This window comes from Narcine bancroftii, chromosome 3, assembly GCF_036971445.1.
Source record: "Narcine bancroftii isolate sNarBan1 chromosome 3, sNarBan1.hap1, whole genome shotgun sequence".
In the NCBI taxonomy this organism is placed as follows: domain Eukaryota; kingdom Metazoa; phylum Chordata; class Chondrichthyes; order Torpediniformes; family Narcinidae; genus Narcine; species Narcine bancroftii.
Genome location: NC_091471.1, coordinates 66866878 through 66889341, shown reverse-complemented (window position 1 = coordinate 66889341; position 22464 = coordinate 66866878). Strand labels below are relative to the sequence as shown.

The following is a 22464-nucleotide window of genomic DNA, read 5'->3' as shown; positions in this document are numbered from 1 at the left end:
ACCTTTGCATGCGCAGAATTTCATGGTTTCATCCCTACACCCTCTGCACCTGCTATTTATATTGGGGCTTTTGTCTGACATGATTAGTTGGTGCAGCTGAGATGAGAGAAAGCTAACACCTCTCCCCAACATAACCTTGTTATTAAATATCCTGTCAATTGGGTCCAAAGAGGATTTGTACCAATGTGTGCCTTGCATAAACAGCTTGAACAACACTGTGGATCACAGATAAATGTCATCATTTCTGCACTGAGCAAAGTTTTGAATGTCTTCATAAGAAATTCTGAACAGCAGTAAAAATATTTTATTTAATTGTAAAGTATGTTAATAGTTATATCAATAACATTCTTAGGACTAATTTACAAGCTGCAAATATATCTGAAGTCAGCTCATTCCAAAAATTTGACTTTGAGATACTATACCCTTGAAATCTAATATTCATTGCTAGCTGCAAGAACACTTTGAGGCCAAATAATAATCCAAGCTAAGCTAAACAATTCTTGTAATGAGAATCATATAAAGAATTTGGCAGTGAACTTAATACCCTAAAGTTAATTTAAGAAAAGTTGACTAAGTACATTTCTGACCTCATCCCATTGTTGATATTTTAACTTTCCATTTGTTAGCCTTGAAAATCCACGTATCCTCAATGACGAAGAATGTTTTGGATGAATTCAGAAGTTTTAAGCTGGAACTCCGTGGAGATGTTGAAATGAAGGTAAACAATTTTTTTCAAATTAGGTTTAGCACAACCTTCAAAATTACAGACGTGAATGGTGTCGAAGGAACATAAACTACTGTTGTTATTCTAGAATATTTTATACTATGAAAGACAAAAGCTAACAGCACCTTTTGGGATTGACAATGGCATAATAGTGGTGGTAGACTCAAACTTCTGAGCAAAATTCTGGAGAGGTGCAATCATTAATTATTTCCTTGTTCAAGAAAGAATTATATACAGGTAATTACATTGCAATACACAAAAGTTCTTGCAAAACTCAGCAGGTCATGAAGCAGGATACTACGTGACCTGCTGAGTTTTTCCAGCACTTTTGTGTACATGAAGGGCTCAGACTCAAAACATTGGTTACCCTTTACTTCCTGTAGATGCTGTGTGACCTGCTGAGATTTGTGTTGCACTACAATCACTGTGTCTGCAGACTTTCCTGTTTAAATATAATTACTTTGTCCAATGATTTCCATGAACTATTCTTAATACACAACTGCAGTCAATTTACTTTTTTTAAAACCTCAAAATTAAGATTTGCCCTATTCAAGTAATCTGGAAGCCATCGAGTAAATTTGCAAAGAAATTTAAATGAACTTAAATAACAGAAAAAGTTCATCCCCATTCTTTCAGATTTTACTGGTGTTTTTTTTTCCGTCTTTTCCATGTGGGTATTAAATGATTCGGATGGCTAATTTTGCCTCCCGTTTTTTTAAAATTTCAACAATGAATAACATTGTGCAGATATTATCAACAGTGGGTATGACTTTTTGCTTTAGTGTTCAAGGAGTAGTAATTAAAATCATAGGTTCCAGACCTCTGATGTATGCTTCATTGACAAGAGTACTCAAGTACTCTACTCAAGTAGACTCAACCTACAAAAATAAATGAGAAATCAACTTAGGCCATGTGGCTGATCATTTTCCCACTGTTTCTCATTAGTAATAAGGCAATGAATATATTCAGAGTAGCACATTTACATACAAGGCCACTTTCATAATCAAGCAAACACATCCAAGCATAGATCTACAATCATCTTGAGGGAGAAAGAAAATTCCTTCAAAACAAACTCAGATGGGTCATCATTATCAATGGGGATATAGCCATTCAAAAACCTCATCACTCTCATTACTATTCTCTTTTTATTTTTCATGATCAACTATAATTTTGGATTATGCTTGAAAATAGACAAGCAAGATTTCTGTTGAAACAAATTTGCTGGTTACAATGACACCTTTTATGATAAATGTTCCAAAGCTCCCTGTTAGAAACTCCTAATTTCATAAGATAGATACAATGTATTGGACAGAACTAGGGACCACAGCTAAACATTGTAGAAACCCCAAGAATTCTCCAGTGGCATGCATGACAAAATCTTCAACTATCAATTTTCTCACATATAGTGTTTAAGAGGTAAAAGCATTGCATAAGCCCAATGGAATTTGCAACTGGACATTGTGCACATGTTGCATGATAACCAAAGTGACTTACTGTTTGAATCGTCAGATGCAACAAGTTACCCTCTTGAAATTTTGAAATGGACCCTCTTGGATGTTGACTGTGGCTAAAGAGGACACAAAGATTTCTGTTAAAGCCCATCTCTGTTATTTCTCTCAGGATTGTACAATAAAAATAGTACTGTCCATTGTTTTAACAGGAAGGTACGTCATGAGTTTATGCATCAAGGCTTGAAAATGCAATAATGACTAATACAGTAATTCTATTTTTAATTTAATTGCAATATTTGTAAGATTGCATACAGCATATTCTGTGAGAAATATTCCATTCATAAACAGCAGTCCTTGCCTCTTCGGATACCCATATCTTCTGTGGCAGGTCAGTGAATGGTGTTCAGAAGCACAAATCATGGCCTTTTCTTCTTGTCTGAACCTGCATTGCTTGAGACTAATTGTAGCATTTCTAATACCATTCCAAGATCAGACAATCATTTGAGGCTGCTGTGACCTGTTGAGTTCAGTCAATCATGCCTTGACATGGAGGCATATCCAGTCACGATATTTACTGCTGTTTTCTTCCATTCACTTTTCAAAGATTATCTATATTATTTTAAATTGTTTGCTCAACTTGCCTTTGACACCTTTAATATTTGAAAGTCCTATGAGCCTGTCAATATTCAAGTTTCATTCGAAAAAACAATGAAATTCACTCTTTCTGTAGAATTACTTCAAAAAACGTAGATAATTTGGTTCACTCCTACACAATTGCTTTTAAAAAAGATGCAGGGAAGGAAAGCAAATTGAATGTAAATCACGATTTTGTTCATTGTCTATTGATATCTTGTGTTGTAATAATTAAAGAAGCATTAACAGTGACAGGAAATGTGTGGGCTGGATTGTGTCTAATGAATGAGAGGGTTTAGAGAAAGACAAATTATAGGAGCTGACACCCTGAAGGAGTGAACAAAAAAACCTGTTCCTTCACTTGATAATAACACAAATTTAAAATATATTAATGTCAGTAACATTTTAGCACATAGATCGATTTCGGGGTTACAATCCAACTGAGTCATTGATGACAAATGATCCCATGTTGGTTGAATGATCATATTGATTCTGGAGGAAACTCAGCTAGATGTCTTAAAATGCAAACAGTCGTATAAGTGCCAGTTTTAAGGAATAATTAATCCCACACCCAAGAAATTGCCCATTCTGCTTTGAAGGGCTTCATGTCTGTGCTAAATATCTGAACCTTTAAGATCCCAAGAGATTCCTTCAGCTCACTGCACTGATAAAGATTTGACTCTGTTCCCATTTCCATTTTCCCATTTCAAATAAACAGCTAACTCAAAATCAATGAAGCCAATTATATTTTTCCATGTTTATACTTTTTAAAACATATAATGTGGAATAGCTCAAGTTCAGGCATTTCCAAATCCATTACACACAAATGAGTTCAAATGAGGCACCAAGGACAGGATGCCAAGTTGCTAAAAATAAGCATTCCTAAAAAGAAACAAAACAAGGAAAATTTTACTAGTGTTCTCATGAACCGTTTCAATTTCTATAGCTACATTTCATTAATTTAAAGGAACAAAACATTTGCTACTTTGCCATCCCAGGACAGCACTATAATAATTTCAACAGATTCATAATTTTCAGATATACCTGGACTCAGAGTTGCTGTAGCATGGAAGAATGCCATTTGGCTATCAAGCATATGCCAGTTCTCAGCAAGAGCAAACATTTAATTGCAATTCTTTCTTGGAGACCTGTACTTTCCATTTTCTCCCTTCCCTCTCTTTGAAATCTATACAAATCTGTAGCTGAATCTGCTCCAGTGTTTTTTTTTCTTTTTTTCTTCATTGCTAGCAGTTCCTAAATTCAGAAGTCCTGGCCATGCCTCACTGATTCCTCAACTGAACTCCTCGTAAAGTTGGTGGTGCAATCCCACAGTCCTTATTCTAATCTGCTCTTTGAGTTAGGGTAGACCCAGCATAGGAACCACAAGCATTAATTTTATTGGAAATATAGGGCAAGATAATTTTTAAGAAATTTACATTTTTTTATATTATGTGTTTTATGTCATAGACCAGCAGCCATGGAAATTCACCAAGACAATGGTATCTTCAAAACAATATTTTATATTAATTATATAACACAAATATATATGTGTGTGTGTGTGTGTGTGTGTGTGTGTGTGTGTGTGTGTGTGTGTGTGTGTGTGTGTGTGTGTGTGCGCGCGCTACCCAAACCATTACAGCTTGGGCACAATTCTGAAAAGTTGATTCAAAGTTCAGCCTTAGAAATCTTGTGTTAAAACTTAGAATCTTTAAAATGATGTTCAAAAGTAATTATGCAGTAGAAGTCATTAGACTTCTTAAAATTCATGAATTCTTATCAAGTTGCTTTCAGAAAAATGTTTCTTCAAACAAACATTTTTTTTAACAACTTCCCCCTTACTTGCAGAGGGGCTTGTGACCTCCACGATGCTTTCACAGACCCAGGCAAGGGTCAGACGAAGTAACCATCAAAATGGTCATGATCCAGATGCAAGAATGATCTTGCTTTCTTTACCTAGATAAGGGTCAGTCAAAAGTGACCATTACAATAGCCACAACAAATCATTGTTTCTCCCCTGGCAAGAAGAACACAACAGCAGTATCCATCTCACTCCACTTCTGTCTTCAGATCAATCTGGTTGTTGATACTCAAGCTGATTTTTGAAGTGTCTTAATTTACATTGTTGGCTAGAGCAATACTGTTTTAGTTTCATTTTTTTTCCAAAAGCACGAGTCATTAGAGTAAATGGGCTCCTGTTTGACCAGATGTGTTTCTGTTTAAACAGGTGTCCTTCTTAGCAAACATTTATTGTTTCAGGCTTTCAGTGGAGAACAATAATACTGGTTTTATGACTCTGAACATAGGTGCCTTTGCGTCTGGGTTTCAAAATACATGTGTCTTTCCCTGTCCAACCCACAAAGTAACCCACTAAAATATAAAAGTACAGATAAATATTAGCATAAGCCTGTAACAATTGAGTTAAATGTTTTAATCGATTAGTAGTTCCCCATGATATACTTTTCTTTATTTCAGATTTCAATCATTTTAAAATCATTTAATTATTTCAATGTGTGTCATTTAGAGTCGGGGCAATCATAAAGTTTCAAAGCTTTTGACACATTTAACTTTAGTTAGGGCCTTTACAATATAATTTTTACTAAGTCATGAAAACAAATTGGCGACCAGAATGTTTTTGATCAAAAAGTTTTTTTTTAGTCACTGTCACTGATGTTGCAAGACCTTTCTTGCCAACAAACAAAAATCTCAAACAATTGGGTGCTGTAAAAGGTAATAATGCCATTACTTATGTTATTCTTTATAATGGTGCACTAGTCTTCTTGCTTATTACATTGTTCTCACTCCCGATGAAATTTAGGAATGGAGAATGTTGTCTCGTAGTGAATTATTAAGCACTCATTCACATTGCAGTCCTCGCTTAAACACTGGGTTCATAAAAGTGCCTGACACTGTTAATGAAGGATCTTTGACCCAAATGAAAACTCTCTTTCTCTTCTCAAACATGCACCCTGACCTGCTGAGTATTTTCAGCAAATTGTTTTTATTATGGCTCACCTATCTTCTAGTGATAAAGAGTCAAACAAGTTCCCCAATAACATCAATCTACAGGGGGAAATGATTCTAGATTCTATAATTCCATTCAGAAAGGCCACAGGATGGCTGTATCACTCTAGTTAGAGGCTAAGGTTACTTGCTGGGCCTGAGTTAAGGGATCTTTCCTTCTTCCCCATCTTATAGTTAATCTGAAGATAAATTGTTCAGACAAAATGGGGAAATCTATCATTAGCACCTTGATTATCAAAAATATAATTTGATATTTTAGGTATAGGCATTTTGATGCAGGAGCAGGACTTTTCTGCCATTCAAAGACATTCTGGCAGATCTGTACCTTAAAATTATCTACCTGACTTAATCCATTTCTAGGATTGTCTTTGATCCTGGGCTGAAATGTTTTATTTCAACTAACATCTACGAGTTATTGTGGATAGCATCCACACATTAGTAGCCTTTGCCAGAGGAAATGTTTCCTGGCTAGGACATTAAGGATCTGTCCCCATGGACTAGATTTCCCCATCAACCACAAGCATTTTGCTGTATCAGATTTTTAAATATCTGAACATTTTCTGTGAAATATTGCCACACCATTTTATATTGTATTTCAGGGAGGGCAAGGCTAATTTAGGGGGATCTTGATTAATCATCTCACTTTCAATCCAAATAAATTTTGTGTGTATCTGCGCTGTTCTCCTTTCGGGCCAAATTTTTTTTAAAAATGGAGGAATAGTCAGAATTGCAGTAAAACTATCAATTCCAACCATCTTGATCTAAAAGCTCACTGTGATTATTTATTTATCTTTTTCTATTTATTATTTTTCTCTTGGCATATCGAGGCAATATAATACATACACTTTCTTTCCTTTTTAAAATATTTTATTGAATTTTCAATAATAATAAATTTGTACAATACAATTATGGAATTTTCTACAGAAAATAAAGACAAAGAAAACAATGCAAGAGTAATCATTATATATGAATTCCCAAAGCACAGCCATAATAATAAAGAATGGACATAATAAATGTAATACATTTAAATTTCCCTGACCCTAAACAAGGTTGAAAGTTAATAATGATGAAATAAAGTAGTTCACTCTGAAATGGATCAACAAAGTGCCAAAAGTCTGTATTAACACTGAACCAAAAGATTATGGTAATAGTCCATGAATGGGCCAAATAACATTTGGAATCTAATGTTTGATTCATTAATTGCATATCTAATTTTTTTTCAAAATTTAAACAAGACATTATGCTCTTAATCATTGTGCATGAGCAGGTGGGGTATTATCTTTCCATGTAATCAAACTAGCACATCTGGCTAGCCACAAAGTAAAAGATAAATTGCAACATTTTATTGGAGTTAGTAAAACCTCATCTTCTCCAAGAGTTCCAAACAGAGCAACTAAGGCATTTGGTTCTAATTTTAAATTGAGAATCACTGATAATGTTTGGAAAACTTCTCTCCAATATTTTTTCTAAACTGGGACACGTCCAGAACATATGGATTAAAGAAGCATCTCTTATTTTTCATTTATCACAATGAGGATTTATATCTGTGTAAAAACAAGATAATTTCAGTTTAGACATGTGAGCCCTATGAACCACTTTGAATTGCAACAGACAGTGATTTAGTGTTAATCAGTTTGAAAATAGAGTTCCAAATGTCATTGAACAGCAAAATATTCAAACCCTGCTCCCAGGCATTCTTGTATGGCTGCAGCAAGAATGAATTTCGGAGCATCTGTATTTATGTATATGACAGTAAACTCATTTCATCTAACATCACAGTTAATCTCTGTTATTCTGTTCATTTGCCATCCTGATTATTTTTCCTATTTCCAATTTTATCAAAACTGTGCTTTTTGGTCAATAGAGGGCACAAGTCAGGGGTAATCATCCCTGCTTATTTCGTTCTCACATTCAAAATTGTCACAGCTAATCAGACTGCAGCTAATTGGTCTCAGGAGGAGTGTTAACCACAAAATTACTGGAATTGGTGTAAAATCCCCTCCTTTTTACCTATGGAGAAATCTGACATCATTATTTGATCCAGCCTGTTTGTGTTTCCAGATTCCCCAAAATGGGGGACATTTAATTGTCTGTGAACTAAGGAAGCAGTTGAGATGAGCAAAAAATGCTGACATTTATTCAAATACCCATATTTTGTCAATGAATAAAATCAAAAGGAAGCAAGAAATCAATCCCACAAGTTATTCTTGATTTATCATAAGTCAATTGTAGAAGCAAGAGATGGGATCTAAAATTTTACTTATCTATCTGGTTAACTGTTTTAATCTAACATGTTGATATTATGACAAAGTTCAACAAATCTTTAAGTGATGGTTTTGGCTAGCATATGTGTAATATTTGTTTTGTCTTTGACAGGGTAAAGGCAAATTAAGGACATACTGGCTGCTTGGTGAACAGAAAGATATTTCCGATATCTAATACGATTGATGTGAAATTGCTTGTACTCTATTATACTGCAGAACACTGATTGTTCAAGCTGTAGTTTATTTGTTACAATAACGAATTTTGATTATGTTAATTTCTGGAGAACAGATCTTAGAAGATACCTGTAGCCTAGAATTATCCCAGGTATATTTCATACCTGAACAAAGCTACAAAATAAGTAATTTTTATTAAGACCATTTTTCTTCTTAGCTGAACACTTTTCAACAATGACTCCTTATTTTTTGTGCTTTCTATATCAAGATTTATATAATGTGTTGAGAAAAAATTTAAATACAAAGGGTAGAAATGTATCTTTGTTCACTGGAACTAAATGCATGTGAGAGTTTTGACTGATGGTTGCCCTTCTTGACATATTGGTCCCACTGATTGCAATGGAATCAACCGTTAGGATGGGATAACATGTCTAATTTTCTCACAATTTAACACTGGCAACCAAAGGCAAATTTCTACCCTAATATTTCCCCATATAAGCTGTACATACTATGTATCTAAGATATTGCTAAATATTTTGTTCAAATAAACCAGAAAATCAAATTGACTGTCATTGCATTTAATGCTTGGCAACATAAGAGATCATCATATTGTATATAAAATATTTTGCTTTAAAGCTTGAAATGCTTCCAAGTCCATAAGAATGTTTGAGTGAAATTTAAAGCAGAATAGAAGTTGAAGTAGTACATGTTTGATGAAGTCAGGAGAGCAAAAATCTACATGAGATGGATCTATCAGGCAGGATGAAGGAAAATCCATCAAGTATCTTCAGGGTATTTCTAGAGCAAAAGGGAGGGAACTAGTTCCATTAAAAAGATAGAAGCTGCCTCTGTGTGGAGCCACAGAAGATGGATCAGATGAATATTTTACATCGAGCTTAACTGTGGTGAGGATCATGGAAGTTAAAGAATTTAAGCATATGATTTGTAATGTCCAGGATCATGTGCATATTACCAGGGAATAGGTGTTAATGGTCTTAGAGTGCATTAAGATGGGACCTGATCGAATGCATCTCCAGACCATGTGGGAAGAAATTGTAGAGGCCCTTGCAAAAATATTTGCATCATTTTCAGCCTTTGGTTGAGTGCTGGAAGACCAGACAGTGGCTAATGTGCTCTTAGTTAAGGAGTGTTCTGGAGGCTGGATCAGGGGTGTTCATGTGTCCCCGCTGCAGAAGTTGATGACTAGATCCTTCTCTTTTCTGACATTGAAGGAGAGTTTGTTGTCCTGACACCATGTAACTAATTGCTCTATCCCTTTCCTTTATTCTGGCTTGTTTTTGTTTGTGATTGGACCTTCATCAGTGATGTCATCTGGAAAATTGTAAATGGAGTTGGAACAGAATTTAGCCTGATAGTAGTGAGTGTGTCAGGGGAATAGTGCAGAGCTGAGTACTCAGCCTTGCAGGGCACTGGTGTTCAGAATTAACATGGAAGAGATGTTGTCGCCAATCCTCACTGATTGAGGTGTGCAAGTCAGGAAGTTGAGGATCGAGTTGCAAAGGGGCTGCTGAGGCCTTTGTCCAAATATTTGAGGATGTTTGGTTGGAGTTGCAGAGTTGAAGGCAGGGCTATAGTCAATACATAGGAGTCTGATATAGACATACTGTAATATCCATATGTTCCAGGGATGAGTACAGGATCAGCGAGCTGGCATCTGCTATGGACCTATTGTGACTGTAGGCAAGTGGTAATGGATCAAGACTATTTGGGAAGCCTGACTTGATAGGTGCCATGACCAATCTATTGAAGAACTTGCTTGAGAATGAACATTAGAATCATTGGGTCATACTCATTAAGGCATATTATCTTATTTCCTTTGGTGCAGGGCGATCGTGGCCTCCTTGAAGCAGGTAGGAACATCCGATTGTTGTAGGGATAAGTTAACATGTCCATGAATATTCCTGCCAGCTGGTCTGCTCAGGTTCTGAGGACCTGGCTCTATCCAGGCCAGTTACTTTTCACAGATTCACTCATAGAAGGCATAACTTGATGTCTGCGTGGGTGACTATGGATACAGGTGCACTTGAGGCTGTCAGGGTTGGTGACAACATTTTATCCTTTCACTTAAGCTTTCTATATCCTCTTGCTTTAACTGAATATTTTGATTCTAGCATTCCCTCCACCTATTTTGACATCGACAAACATGATTACTGTTTGTGAAACTCTTTCCTCCTTCTAAATTATATGAAGATAAAACAATTGAAGACCAGGAATTGATTCATGCATTCCATTAATTACATGCTTCCAGTCAAAAAGAAAATCTCCTTTTCTTCTAACCCTCTTGTCTTCTAAATTATAATCAGTCTTTAATCTATGTTAACACTCTAATGAAATGATAATGACAAGGTTGGCATAGCGATTAGGCAGCACAGTGTAGTGGTGTAGTGGTTAACACAAGTCTTTTACAACACCAACGATTGGGACCGGACCGGGGTTCGAATCCTCTGCTGTCTGTAAGGAGTTTGAACTTCTCCCCATGTCTGTGTGAGTTTTCTCCAGGGGCTCCAGTTCCCTTCCACCATTCAAAATGTACCAGGGTATAGGTTAATAAGGTGTAAATTGGACGGCATGACTTGTGGGCCAAAAAAGGCCTGTTACCATGCTGTATGTCTAAATTTAAAAATTTTAAAAATATCTTGCATGCCTCACTTTAAGTGGACACCTTTCTGAATGCCTTCTAGAAATCCAAATGTAAAATATCTACAGTTTCCCATTAATTGACTCTAATTGTTATAACCTTGTTTTTTTGTGATTTTCTTTTCATAAAACTATGTTGATTTGGCTTCATTGTATTAGCCATTCTTTCATAGAACATAGAACATTAAAGCACAGAATAGGCCCTTTAGCCCACTGTGTTGCACTGACCTATGTAAAACTACTCCATAGCAATCTATTTTTTTTCCGTTCACACACACATAACCCTCTATTTTTCTAACATCCATCTATGTCCCTATCTAAGAGTCTTTTGAATGTCTCTATTTTACCTGCCTCCACCACCTTTGGCAATGCATTCCAGGAACCCACCACTAACTGTGTAAAATTAATCTTAACTCTGATGAATCCCCTCAATGTTCCCCCATTCTTCTTAAACAAACATCCTCTGGTATATGCTATTGTCGTCCCAGAGGCAAGGTGCTGGCTATCCGCCCTATCTAAGCTCCTTTCATTCTTCATTTCTCCAAAGAGAAAAAGGCCTAGCTCTGTTAACCATGTGGCATGAGACATGTTCTTAAATCCAGACAACACCATGGTAAGTCTCCTCTGCACCCTATTCAAAACATCTACATCTTTCCAATAATGAGGCAACCAGAACTGAATGCAATACTCCAAGAGTTGTCTATCCAGAGTTCTGAAGAACTACAACCTTACCTCATGGCTCTTGAACTTTTTAATTTGTCTCCAGCAACTTGCTGACAATTTTAAATTTTACTGAAGTATTAAAAGTAAATCTGAAGGGTCTGTTTTCCACAGAGAGGGTGGTGAGTATATGGAACAAGCTGACAGAGGAGATGGTAGAAGTGGGCACAATCACAGTACAGTGAGAAAAGACCCAACCTATCTAGCCTCTCCTTATCAAGCCCTCAGGGAAGGGAATCTTTTCCTCACATTTTCCTGCTTATTAGCATCTTTCCAATAGGTGGACAACAAGAACTGCACACAATATCCCAAGTACAGTCTCACCAACATTGTATTATTATGTCCAAAGTTAATACACAAAAGTGCTAGAGAAACCCAGCAGGTCCCACAGTGTCCATAGAAGGCAAACATATACAGCCAACGTTTCAGGCCTGAGCTCTTCAAGTCCTGTGGATGCTGTATAGAAATTATGGTGGAAGTATAGTCATTGATAGCATTTAAGAATTGTCCAGACAAACACAAATCATAGATGCATAGAAGGCAATTGCTGGGATAGTATGATTAATACAGTTAGGTTCACATTGTTTGTTGTAAACTTCATGGGCTGATTGGCTTGCTTTCATGTTGTGTGACTCTACAAAAACATAAGTTGTCATTCTGGGGTAATGGGGTAACAGTAGTGTCTCTATGGAGCATGAACTCACCATCCTCAATCTCAGTAACCACATTTTGATTACATCTCCACTGTTCATCTATTTTTCTTGTTGTTGCTTTTCAGTCAACCAACTCCGATTGCTGATTCCCATTTTGGAATGGTATAGTCTGAAGCTGAGCTTTCTGTGCTTAAACCTGCCTGCTTCCCACTTGCCAATGCAACCTTTGAGTAAAATTTCATTGTCAAAGCCACATGAAAAATATGCATTAAAGCCATGCATAAAGTGATTAATTGTTTCAAATATTGATCTTCAGTGAATTTTGGATAAGAGGCTTGTGAGCATCTTCTGAGAGAGAGATCCCCATCTCCTCTGCCTATGTCCTACGTGTGGCCTCTGCTCATCATTCTAGCAGGAGGACACATTTTTGAACTCAGGATAATAGAACGCAATGCAATTCAACAGAGAAAAAAGAAAGGAAATAATCTAATACTTAACCTGCAAGCAGAGGTGATTACTTTAAATAATCTCAGATCGAGGGTACATCGTACTATTTAATCCATAGCGCTGTTAAAAAAGGATATTGATTGTAATATTGAGCAATAAAATAGTAGCAAAACACAAAAACTGCAGATGCTGGAATGTTGCGAACACAAAGAGAAATTGGAGGGACACTGTCAGTCAGGCAGCATTACTGGAGAGAAATGGACAGGCAACTTTTTTTATCGTGGCCATATTGCATCTAAGTATTGACTGTTGAGTGATATTATGATATCGCCTCAAACCGTGCATCTTGGCGCCTCACAGTTCGGCGGGCAGCAACCTCCTATGAAGAAGACCACAGAGCCCACCTCACTGACAAAAGACAAAGGAGGAAAAACCCAACACCCAACCCCAACCAACCAATTTTCCCCTGCAACCGCTGCAACCGTGTCTGCCTGTCCCGCATCGGACTTGTCAGCCACAATCGAGCCTGCAGCTGACGTGGACTTTTACCCCCTCCATAAATCTTTGTCCGCGAAGCCAAGCCAAAGAAGATGTCATGTATATATTTTGCAGATGCACAAATGTTAAGTGTAAACTATTAATCTGCATAGGTAATTTTCAAATCCTTTTAGCATGTCTATAATTCAATTTAATGGGCATCTCCACATCTGCTCTAACAAACCCTCCCAAGCCCTTAAACATTTCCTAGAACACTGCTTCAAGATTCAAGATTATTTTATTGTCATGTAATAAAACAGAAAATGTGATATTACACAAAATTTCCTTTAGTCCACCAGAAGGCAGAAAAAGATTCACTTTCAGCAGAAATTTCCCAACACCCCTTACAAACAGAGAAAGAGAAGCCAAGAGGGTCCACCCAGAGTCAAGGAGTGTCCATGGATTCACCTCCAGCCTCATAGCCTACAGTTCCGATAACTGATATCCCTTTAGCCAATTTCAAGTCATTCTCCAGCAGTCCACAGCCTGGTGTGAATCCCATGACCACAGTCACCAGCAAGCCCACAGTCTTTCTGGGTTTCTCGATTCGAATCACCAACAGCCTGCCTCCTGTTTGTTTTCAACCTCAGAGCTCCTCACTGGTTCTGATCTCCTTTCACCTGGCATTCATAATTTATGTAAAGACACATTTGTTGAAGAATTAAAAATAAATATTCAATGTTGCATTGTTTGGGTGGATTTTAATGCACTGTCAATCGGAAAGTAAATTGGGTTTGGCATTATTAAAAAAATGCCAATGTTTTTTAATTATCTTGATTTATGTCTGCCTCTCTTGGATGTAAACAAATTACACTTGCATGAACAAAAGTATAACATCTGATTTATTTTTAAGAACCTGGATCTCAAGAATTTTGAGGATCTGGTCTAGAAAAAGAAGGAGACATTTGTCAGTTAAAGTCCATTGAAATTAAGTGAATCCCAGTAAAGAGAATATAAGAGTTCATTTAAGAGAGAAACAAGGAAGGCAGAAAGGTGATTGACAATAAGGTTAAGGAAAACCTAGAGAGACTCATCAGGTATATTAAAGACATGAGTAACTAGTAAAGGGTAAATCCCACTAAAGATTGATGGGTTTTCAATCTGTAGATCTACAGGAGGTGGCTGGTATTGAAAACAAGTATTCATCAACTGTGTTTACCCTGGAAAAAGGCATGGAGTCTAGAGAATGCAGGGGAGAAAGTAATGATGTCATGCAGTGTCTACTTTATACAAGAAGAGGTGCTGAAGGTCTTAAAATGCTTAATGGTAAATAAATCTCAAATCCATCTTCGGACATTAGATGAAACAAGGGAAGAAACTGTGCAAGCCTTAAGAGAGATGTTTGCTTTATTGTTAAGCATGGGTGAGATGCTGGAAGGCTGGATGGTGGATAATGTTGTGCCTTTATTTTAAAAGGGTGTAAAAATAAGCCAGGGAACTGTAGGCCATTGAGTTTAATGTCATTCATGGGCATTCTGAAAAGACTGACTAGGAATAGTCAGCATGGTTTTGTGCATCAGAAATTGTATCCCACAAATTTAAGTGCATTTTTGAAGAGGTGACCAAAGAGATTGATGTGGGCAGGGTGGTAGATGTTGTCTGCATGGACTTCAGTTAACCTCTGACCAGGGTCATAATATAGGCTTGTCCGGAAGATCAGAGTGCTTTGGATCCAGGGTAAGGTGCAAATTGATTTAGAATTACCCAGGGGACAGGGGAGTGATAGTGGAAGGGTGTTACTCATACTAAAGGTCTGTAGCCAGTAGTGTTCCATAGAGGTAAGTGCTGGGTCTACTGTTATTTGTTATCTGTATTAGCAACTTGGATGGCAACATAATTAGCATGGTTAGTAACTTTGCATATTGGTGATATAGTAGAGAGTGAAGAAGGTTATCTAAAATAACAATATGATCTGGATTATCTGGGACACCAGGTCAAGGAACAGCAGATGAAATTTAACTCAGACAAATGCAAGGTGCTGCATTTTGACAGGTTCAACCAGGCCAGGAATTACATGGTGAACAGTATAAGACTAGGGGGGTGGGGGGGATGTTATAAAGAGATTAGGGGGGCACAGGTACATAGCCCCATCAAAGTGATGATGCCAAGTAAATATGTTGGAAAAGAAGTCATTTGGCATAAATGCCCTCATTGGTCATGGCAATAAGTACAGAAGAAATGATAGTTTACAATGTATGAGGCATTGGTGAAATCTCACTTGGAGTAGTCAGCACAATTTTGGTCACCCAGCTACAGGAAAGATATCACTGTGATGGAAAGGGTGCAGGGAAAAAAAAAATCACAAGAATGTTACCAGGATTGGTAAGCTTGAATTATAATGAGTGGCTGGGACTTTTCTTCCAGGACACAGAGGGGGGAACATATAGAACTTTATAAAATCATGAGGGACATAGATAAGTCAAATAGTCAAACCATTTGTCCCAGGGTAGGGGAATCTAAAACTAGAGGGCACAGGTTTAATGTGAAAGGGGAAGGACATAAGGGGTAGCTTCATCATTGACAGTGTATAAAGTGAGCTGCCAGAGGAAATGGTAGAAGTGGTGACAATTGTAATGATCAAAAGGCATTTATACTGGTATATGGGTAGAAAAGGTTGAGGGTAATATAGGCTAAATACAGGCAAAGGGGACAAGTTTAGTTGGCATGGACAAGTTGGGCTAAACTATCTGTTTCTGTGCTGTTGAACTCTGACTTTATTGTGTTCCATCATTCTGAATTTGCTTCGAGCAGACTTTGACAGGCGGGGAATACTATAACACAATGCTATCAAGTCAGAAGAGTTTGCAAATCAAACCCATGCCAATAAATCTTTAACAGTTGGCAATGACACAAATTCAGTCTTGCCAACTGTTAAATCTGATAGGACTTTAAATGTTACAACTTAGGAAATTCAAAAACTTTGAAAAAATATCTTAAACTATTAGAAGTTAGTGCAATATTTTGTTATTAAGAATCAACTGCTTAGAACATTACTTATAGACTTTTCATAAAACAATAAAGAAGGTTACATTTTTTGTGCTATAAATAAAGGACTTAAATACAAAAAAAATGATAAACTATTATAAAATCCCTGAATTGTTTAAAAGTTTTTAAAATGTTTTAAAATAATATAAACAAGTGGCCTACATCATTCAAAAGTAGGTTTATTCTCCAAGGATAAACTAAAAATTTCAGAAAACAGATGCAACAGTGTATCTGCTGGGGAATTAAAATGTATTCATGCTTTGTTGTTGGAACCATCAAAATCCAAAATCAGAACATAATTAGTGAATCTCCAAAGGAAGTATCAACACCGCATTTATGGGGTGGTGTCACGAACTAACAACCATTTTAATTTTGTTTGGGACTAATGGGACTTTGTTAGCACTAACAAAGGAACAGCAATGGAAAATTCACCAGAAAAAGATACATTCAAAATAATAGCTTTTATTAAACTTCGTAACTTTCTTACTTATTCATAAACTTAACTAAATTTAACCACACTATGCGCAAATGTAATTGTGTGTAATAAAGTCCCACTCTCAAATGTCAATTTTAAAACTTCAGCAACATTTTAGTCTTGCTTGAAGGTCTCAAAATTTCAGTTCAGAAAGAATTATAAAGCACTTTTAAACATCATATCTTCAGGCTTCTTTACACTCACAATTCTTTCAATGAGTTGTTCTTCAGAGAGCTTCTTCAAACAGTTGTAAACAGTTGTAAACTGATTCAAAAATGTCTGAATTTGATAATATATTTCTCCAAATTGTGACATTGCATAATCAATGAGGTTAGTCCAAATTCTTGGAAAGCACAAGACCAGATAATGCAATCCTTAACAGTTTAAGTTTAATTTCTGCAAAACTTCTTGTCTGACCTCGTCTCTGTTCAAGAGGCTTGATTGGTTTTAAGAATGATACCTAGGGTTTCAATTATGAACACTTCTGTTCCATTATGGTTCTTTCTTGCTAGATGTATCAATTCCGAGAACGAACTCTCTGTTTTGAGTACAATGGTTCTCTGTAAATGTACTGTAACATGTATGTGTAATAACCAACCAACAGCCCTATAACCAACCAAAAACTAACCTAGACATATTTATAGGAAATATAACTTAACATTAACCTAAATGTTAATATTAACACAGATCCATTACAGGTGGTTCCTTAGGAATTTTATATAGTTTTTGAGATCACTTCCAATTCTTCTGCTCAAGAGAATGTAGCAGCAGCTTACATATTCTTTTCTCATTCATGTCAACCATCCCAGGAATGAATCTAGTAAACCTTTGATTCCCTTGCTCCATCCTACAGTCTCACCAGGATTCGAATTAATGATGCAATACATATTTATGATTGTGCTCAAACATTTCTGCAATAAAGTCAAAGGTAAACAAGAAAATCTGCAGCTGCTGGAGTTTTGTGCAATACACAAAAGTGCTGGAGAAACTTAGCAGTTCACACAGCATCCATAGAAAGTAATAGTCAATCTGTTGACACCCTCTTTTCTATAAAGTACCTATTTGGCTGCAACAAGTAGTTTATTTAGTTTCCACAAATTCAGATCATTGGCATACAGGACAAATGGCATGAGTTCCAACAATTCATTCAAGTGACTCAGATAGGTTCTCTCCTTAACAAAGCCATTCTGACATTGCTCGATGAATCTTTGCTTCTCCAAATGCCTATTAAGTGAGTCCTTTAGTTTTTTTAATAATAATTTTCATACAAGTTGTAAAACACAAAATTCTGTAGATATTGTTTTTCTTCCTATCACTAACTCACTAGCCAGTAATTTCCTAATGATCCCTATTGCCCTTTTTGGGTAAAAGTGTCACATTCACTATTCTTCCACCATTTTACATATTTTTACAAAAATGATGTTTTTTCTTTTTTATATTGAGTTTAACATAAAAATCATATATACAAAGTCTTCTAATCACATCATATACATGTCACAAATTAATAGAAATGCAAATCAAAAATCTATTCATACTTGTTTATTTTCCAATATTTCTTAAATAAAATTCAATAAGGAAGTAAATAAAACTATATTGTACAATCCTTTGATCTAAACAAAGGGTAAATTCTGTCCAATTTAATGATATGATCTATGAAAATTATATTTAAACCCATATTTAACAAGCTTATCTAAAAAAAAGGAATGAAAAAGAAAAGAAACGAAAACAAAAATAAAACAAATCTAATCTATCCCCTCTCTCTAATCAAAGTTACCTTGCTGAAACTAGACAAAGAAACACTGGAGCCATCCAAGCTTCTTAAATCTTCCAATCATGATAATATTCTATGAAAGGGCCCCACATCTTTTCAAATTGAAATTTTTTATCACTAATGTTGTATCTAATTTTCTCCAAGCTTAAATAGGACATTATATCATGTACCCACGGTGTATGAGTAGGCAAAGTCATTTTTCATTTCATTAAAATTGCTCATCTGGCCACCCACATGATAAAAGCTAAAACTTTCTCCTGGGACACAGACAGAGGTATATCCAGTTCATGAGAGAAAAAAAACATGGCAATTAAAGGGCATGGTTCTATTTTAATCTTAAAACTCATTGATAAAGTTTGGAAAACATTTTCCCAAAACCTTACATTATTGAAGCACTCCAAAAACATGTGAATCAATAAAGCTTCAAACTTTTTATACTTCTCACATAATGGATCAACATCTTCATGAAAGTGAGATAATTTGGGTTTGGACATACGTATTCTATGTACCACCTTAAATTGTAATAAAAAATGCCTTGCACAAAATGAGGAATCATTAATCAAGCTAACATATTCAAAACATGTTCCCAATCATTTTTAATTCCAGCTATTGAGGCTGATCTTAAACCCAATAAATCATTATAAATAGATTATATTAATCCACCGTAAAGAATAAATCAAGAATATTAGAATTTGGCGACAGAGGACAACCTTGATGATTGAACGCGATAATTTAAAGAAAGAAGAGGTTTGACAATTTGTTGCCACCCTAGCTATAGGATTCTTGCGTAATGTCTTCACCCAACCAATAAAAAGGGTCCAAACTTATATTTCTCCAACACTTTAAATAAAAAATTCAATTCAACCCTATCAAAAGCTTTTTCAGCATCTAATGCAACTACCATTTGTAGCTCAGGTTGCTGACGTGAAGCGTTGATGAGTGAAATCAATCTAAGAATATTATCAGAAGCAAACCTATTCTTAATAAAACTAGCCTGATCAGCATGTACCAATTGTGGTAAATACTTAGTAAGTCTATTGGCCAGCAATTTCACTATTTTTTATAATCTACATTCAATAAAAAATTGGTCGATATGAAGCTACTTTTAAAGGGTCTCTATCTTTTCTTGGTATAACTTATTACTGCACTTAACCATGAATAAATAAAGAGGACAGATCATCATAAAAAAAACTTTATAAAATTCAATAGTGAACCCAACATCTCCTGGAGATTTCCCATTAGGCATTTGTTGAATAACATCCTTTATTTTTAAATCTGTAAAAGGAGAATCCAGTTTCTTCACATCATCTTCCCCTAATATTGGCAAATTTAATTCTGACAAAAAAGATTCAATTGAACCATCTTCTCGAACTCCCTCAGAAGCATATAATTTCTGATAAAATTATAAAAATTGGTCATTGATTTCCTGAGGCTTAAAAGTAACTGAATTATCTTTCCTCACTGCATTAATAATTCTTGATTCTTCTTCTGTTTTCAATTGCCAAGCCTAAACTTTATGGGCTTTGTCCCATAAACTCATAATAATGTTGTTTAGATCTTTGAATCAAATATTAAAATTGGTATGTTTGTAATGTATTATATTTTAACATAAATTTTGTCAAAACTGCCTTATTATCCTCTGTACAAGTCCTCTGAAATTCTTTTTCCAAATCAGCTATCTGCTTTTCCAATGACCGAGTCTCTGCCAAAAATTTCTTCTTTTCCTTTAATGCATAGCTAATAATAATACCTTCAAAACATTTTTAAATGGACTTTTATTTTATTACCAAGATATAATGTACCGGTTTTGAAACACATATTAGGGATTTAGACCAAAATGAATTTATTAATAGGCTCAAAAGGTAAAATGTCAGATCAGGCCACAATATATCAAAATAAATTAATTACTTTTATATGGAATATTAGATTTTTAGGAAATTGGCAGATCAAAGGTAGAAAGTTATTGCAGGATTGTTTTGAAGAGGACACATTTTTATCATTTAAGAAACTTAGAGAGAAATTTGGGATTTCAAGGAATTCTTTGTTTGTTTATTATCAAATTAGAGAATTAGTGAAAGATAATTTTGGAAGAGAAATGAAATTCCCAAGTTAACAAAATTTGAATTCATGATTTCTCATTTTTCAGATAAGGGTTTTATCTCAGAGATGTATGTGTTGTTACAAGATACTATGGATAAAATAAATTTAGATAAATCAAGGATTAAATGGGAAAATGATTTAACTTGTGATATTGATCAGGCTGATGGAGAGATTATGTGTTTTGAGGGTGTGAATAAATTGTTTCATGTGAGATACAGTATGATCAATTATAATTTTTTGCATCAGTTATATTTAACCCCTGAGAAATTGAGAAAATATGGATTTAGTAATTTAGAGTTGTGTTTTAGATGTGGATCATGTGTTGGAACTTTTTTACATTCAGTTTGGCTTTGTGATAAAGTTAAATCATTATAAAATCAGGGATTTTTCTTCAAAATTTGCTTAAAATTCAATTTTTATTAGATTTTAAAAATTTTGTTGGGTTATATTGTTCCATTTATGGACTTGGGGCTAGATAAGTTTCAGACAGCATTTTTGCATTTAGCATTGGCGGTAGCGCGTAAATTTGTCGCGACTTCCTGGAAAGACGAAGTTGAGATAAATGTAAATCATTGGTGTAATGAGTTAAGGTCCTGGATTTATATGGAAAAAATTACATATAATTTGCATGAAAAATTTTTTTTGTTAAAATGTGGTTGCCTTATTTGAAATGTATGAATTTAGTAATAATTGTGGTATGTATTTTCTTTATTTTCTTTAATGCTTCTCTTGTGGGGTCTGATGAGGGTGGGGGTGGAGGGGTGGTATAGTTGTAGTTCTAATCTTTATATTATGTATTTTGTAAAATATTTTGTTTGGAAAATATTAAATAAAGTTAAAAAAATAGAATATTAGAATTTGAGATTGATGGAAAATCAAGATATTTGAACTGAACAAAACGCCTAACTTGTAAAAATCTAAAAAAAAATGTTTTCTTGAAAGATTATGTTTAGCTGATAATTGTTCAAAAGAGGCAAATTTATCTTGAACAAAAAGATCTTTATAACTTTTGATACCTAATCATTCCTTTGTTACAAGTCCAGAGGGCACCAAAACCCAGCAGCAATAGATATGCACAACGACAAAGGGTTACTTAAACAAAAGTTGCTTTTAATTATCTTTGAATATGAAAATAGAATTAAACATTAACTTATCTCTATTGACTCACTTAACCTACTTAACTCCTTTCTAATTCAAGTTTCATCAGTGAGATACTGGAGTGGCTGATTAAAAAGGAATCAGTTAAGAGAGAGAGAGAGACAGAGAGAGAGAGAGACAGAGAGAGAGACAGAGAGAGAGAGAGAGAGAGAGAGAGAGAGAAAGAGAGAGAGAGAGAGAGAGAGAGAGAAGAGAGAGAGAGAGAGAGAGAGAGAGAGAGAGAGAGAGTTTTTCTTGCTCCAGGACATCCACAACTGATTCCTTTTTAATCAGCCACTCCAGTGTCTCGCTGATTAAACTTGCCCCCTTCAGTGTTCTCCAGATGATAACCTATTTCTTTCAGGTCACCACAGAGTTCCTTTCTGTTTCTCCTATTCAAGAGAAACATTGAACAGCCAATCCTCTCCTTTGACCAGGCCATCTTCCAAAGCTTGCCAGCTTGTCCCTCTGGAACCGATGTCTGTGTGTGTCTTTCTCTCTCTCTCTCTCTCTCTCTCTCTCTCTCTCAATCCCCACTCTGAGAGCAAAGCCTCTTTTTTTCTGCTCTCTGCCTGCAAAAATCACATGACCTTCCAAACAATAAATGCTCTTTTCCATACAAAGCTGCTACTGCCTGTTGTTACATTTGTTTGCCTTTTTCAAATGACAGTGCATCATGAGTCTAAAACTCCTGCAAAAATTCTGTTTTAAAGT

General features: G+C 35.5%; 1 protein-coding gene and 1 long non-coding RNA gene across 6 annotated transcripts in view; one reads left to right on the top strand and one right to left on the bottom strand.

Annotated features, from left to right (window-relative positions):
• The window catches only part of npr2 (natriuretic peptide receptor 2), a 170363-nt gene extending 161530 nt beyond the window's left edge, over positions 1–8833 (top strand). The window contains exons 22-24 of one of the 2 annotated variants that reach the window (XR_011353438.1): positions 627–718; positions 2234–2388; positions 8206–8291. Coding sequence is in view for 1 of the 2 variants with exons in the window: in XM_069924222.1 (XP_069780323.1) it covers positions 627–718; positions 8206–8268 (155 nt within the window). In the remaining variant the exon portion in view is untranslated. Of the gene's footprint in view, positions 1–626; positions 719–2233; positions 2389–8205 lie in introns of both variants that reach the window. The other variant, XM_069924222.1, reaches the window with a different exon arrangement.
• The window catches only part of LOC138757230 (uncharacterized), a 60425-nt gene that overhangs the window by 23392 nt on the left and 14569 nt on the right, over positions 1–22464 (bottom strand). For 2 of the 4 annotated variants that reach the window (XR_011353439.1, XR_011353440.1), the window contains exons 2-3: positions 2219–2291; positions 1545–1602 (exon numbers count right to left, since the gene is read on the bottom strand). This is a non-coding gene — a long non-coding RNA (uncharacterized lncRNA). Of the gene's footprint in view, positions 1–1544; positions 1603–2218; positions 2292–12796; positions 12867–22464 lie in introns of those variants that run through there. The other 2 variants (XR_011353442.1, XR_011353441.1) reach the window with 2 other exon arrangements.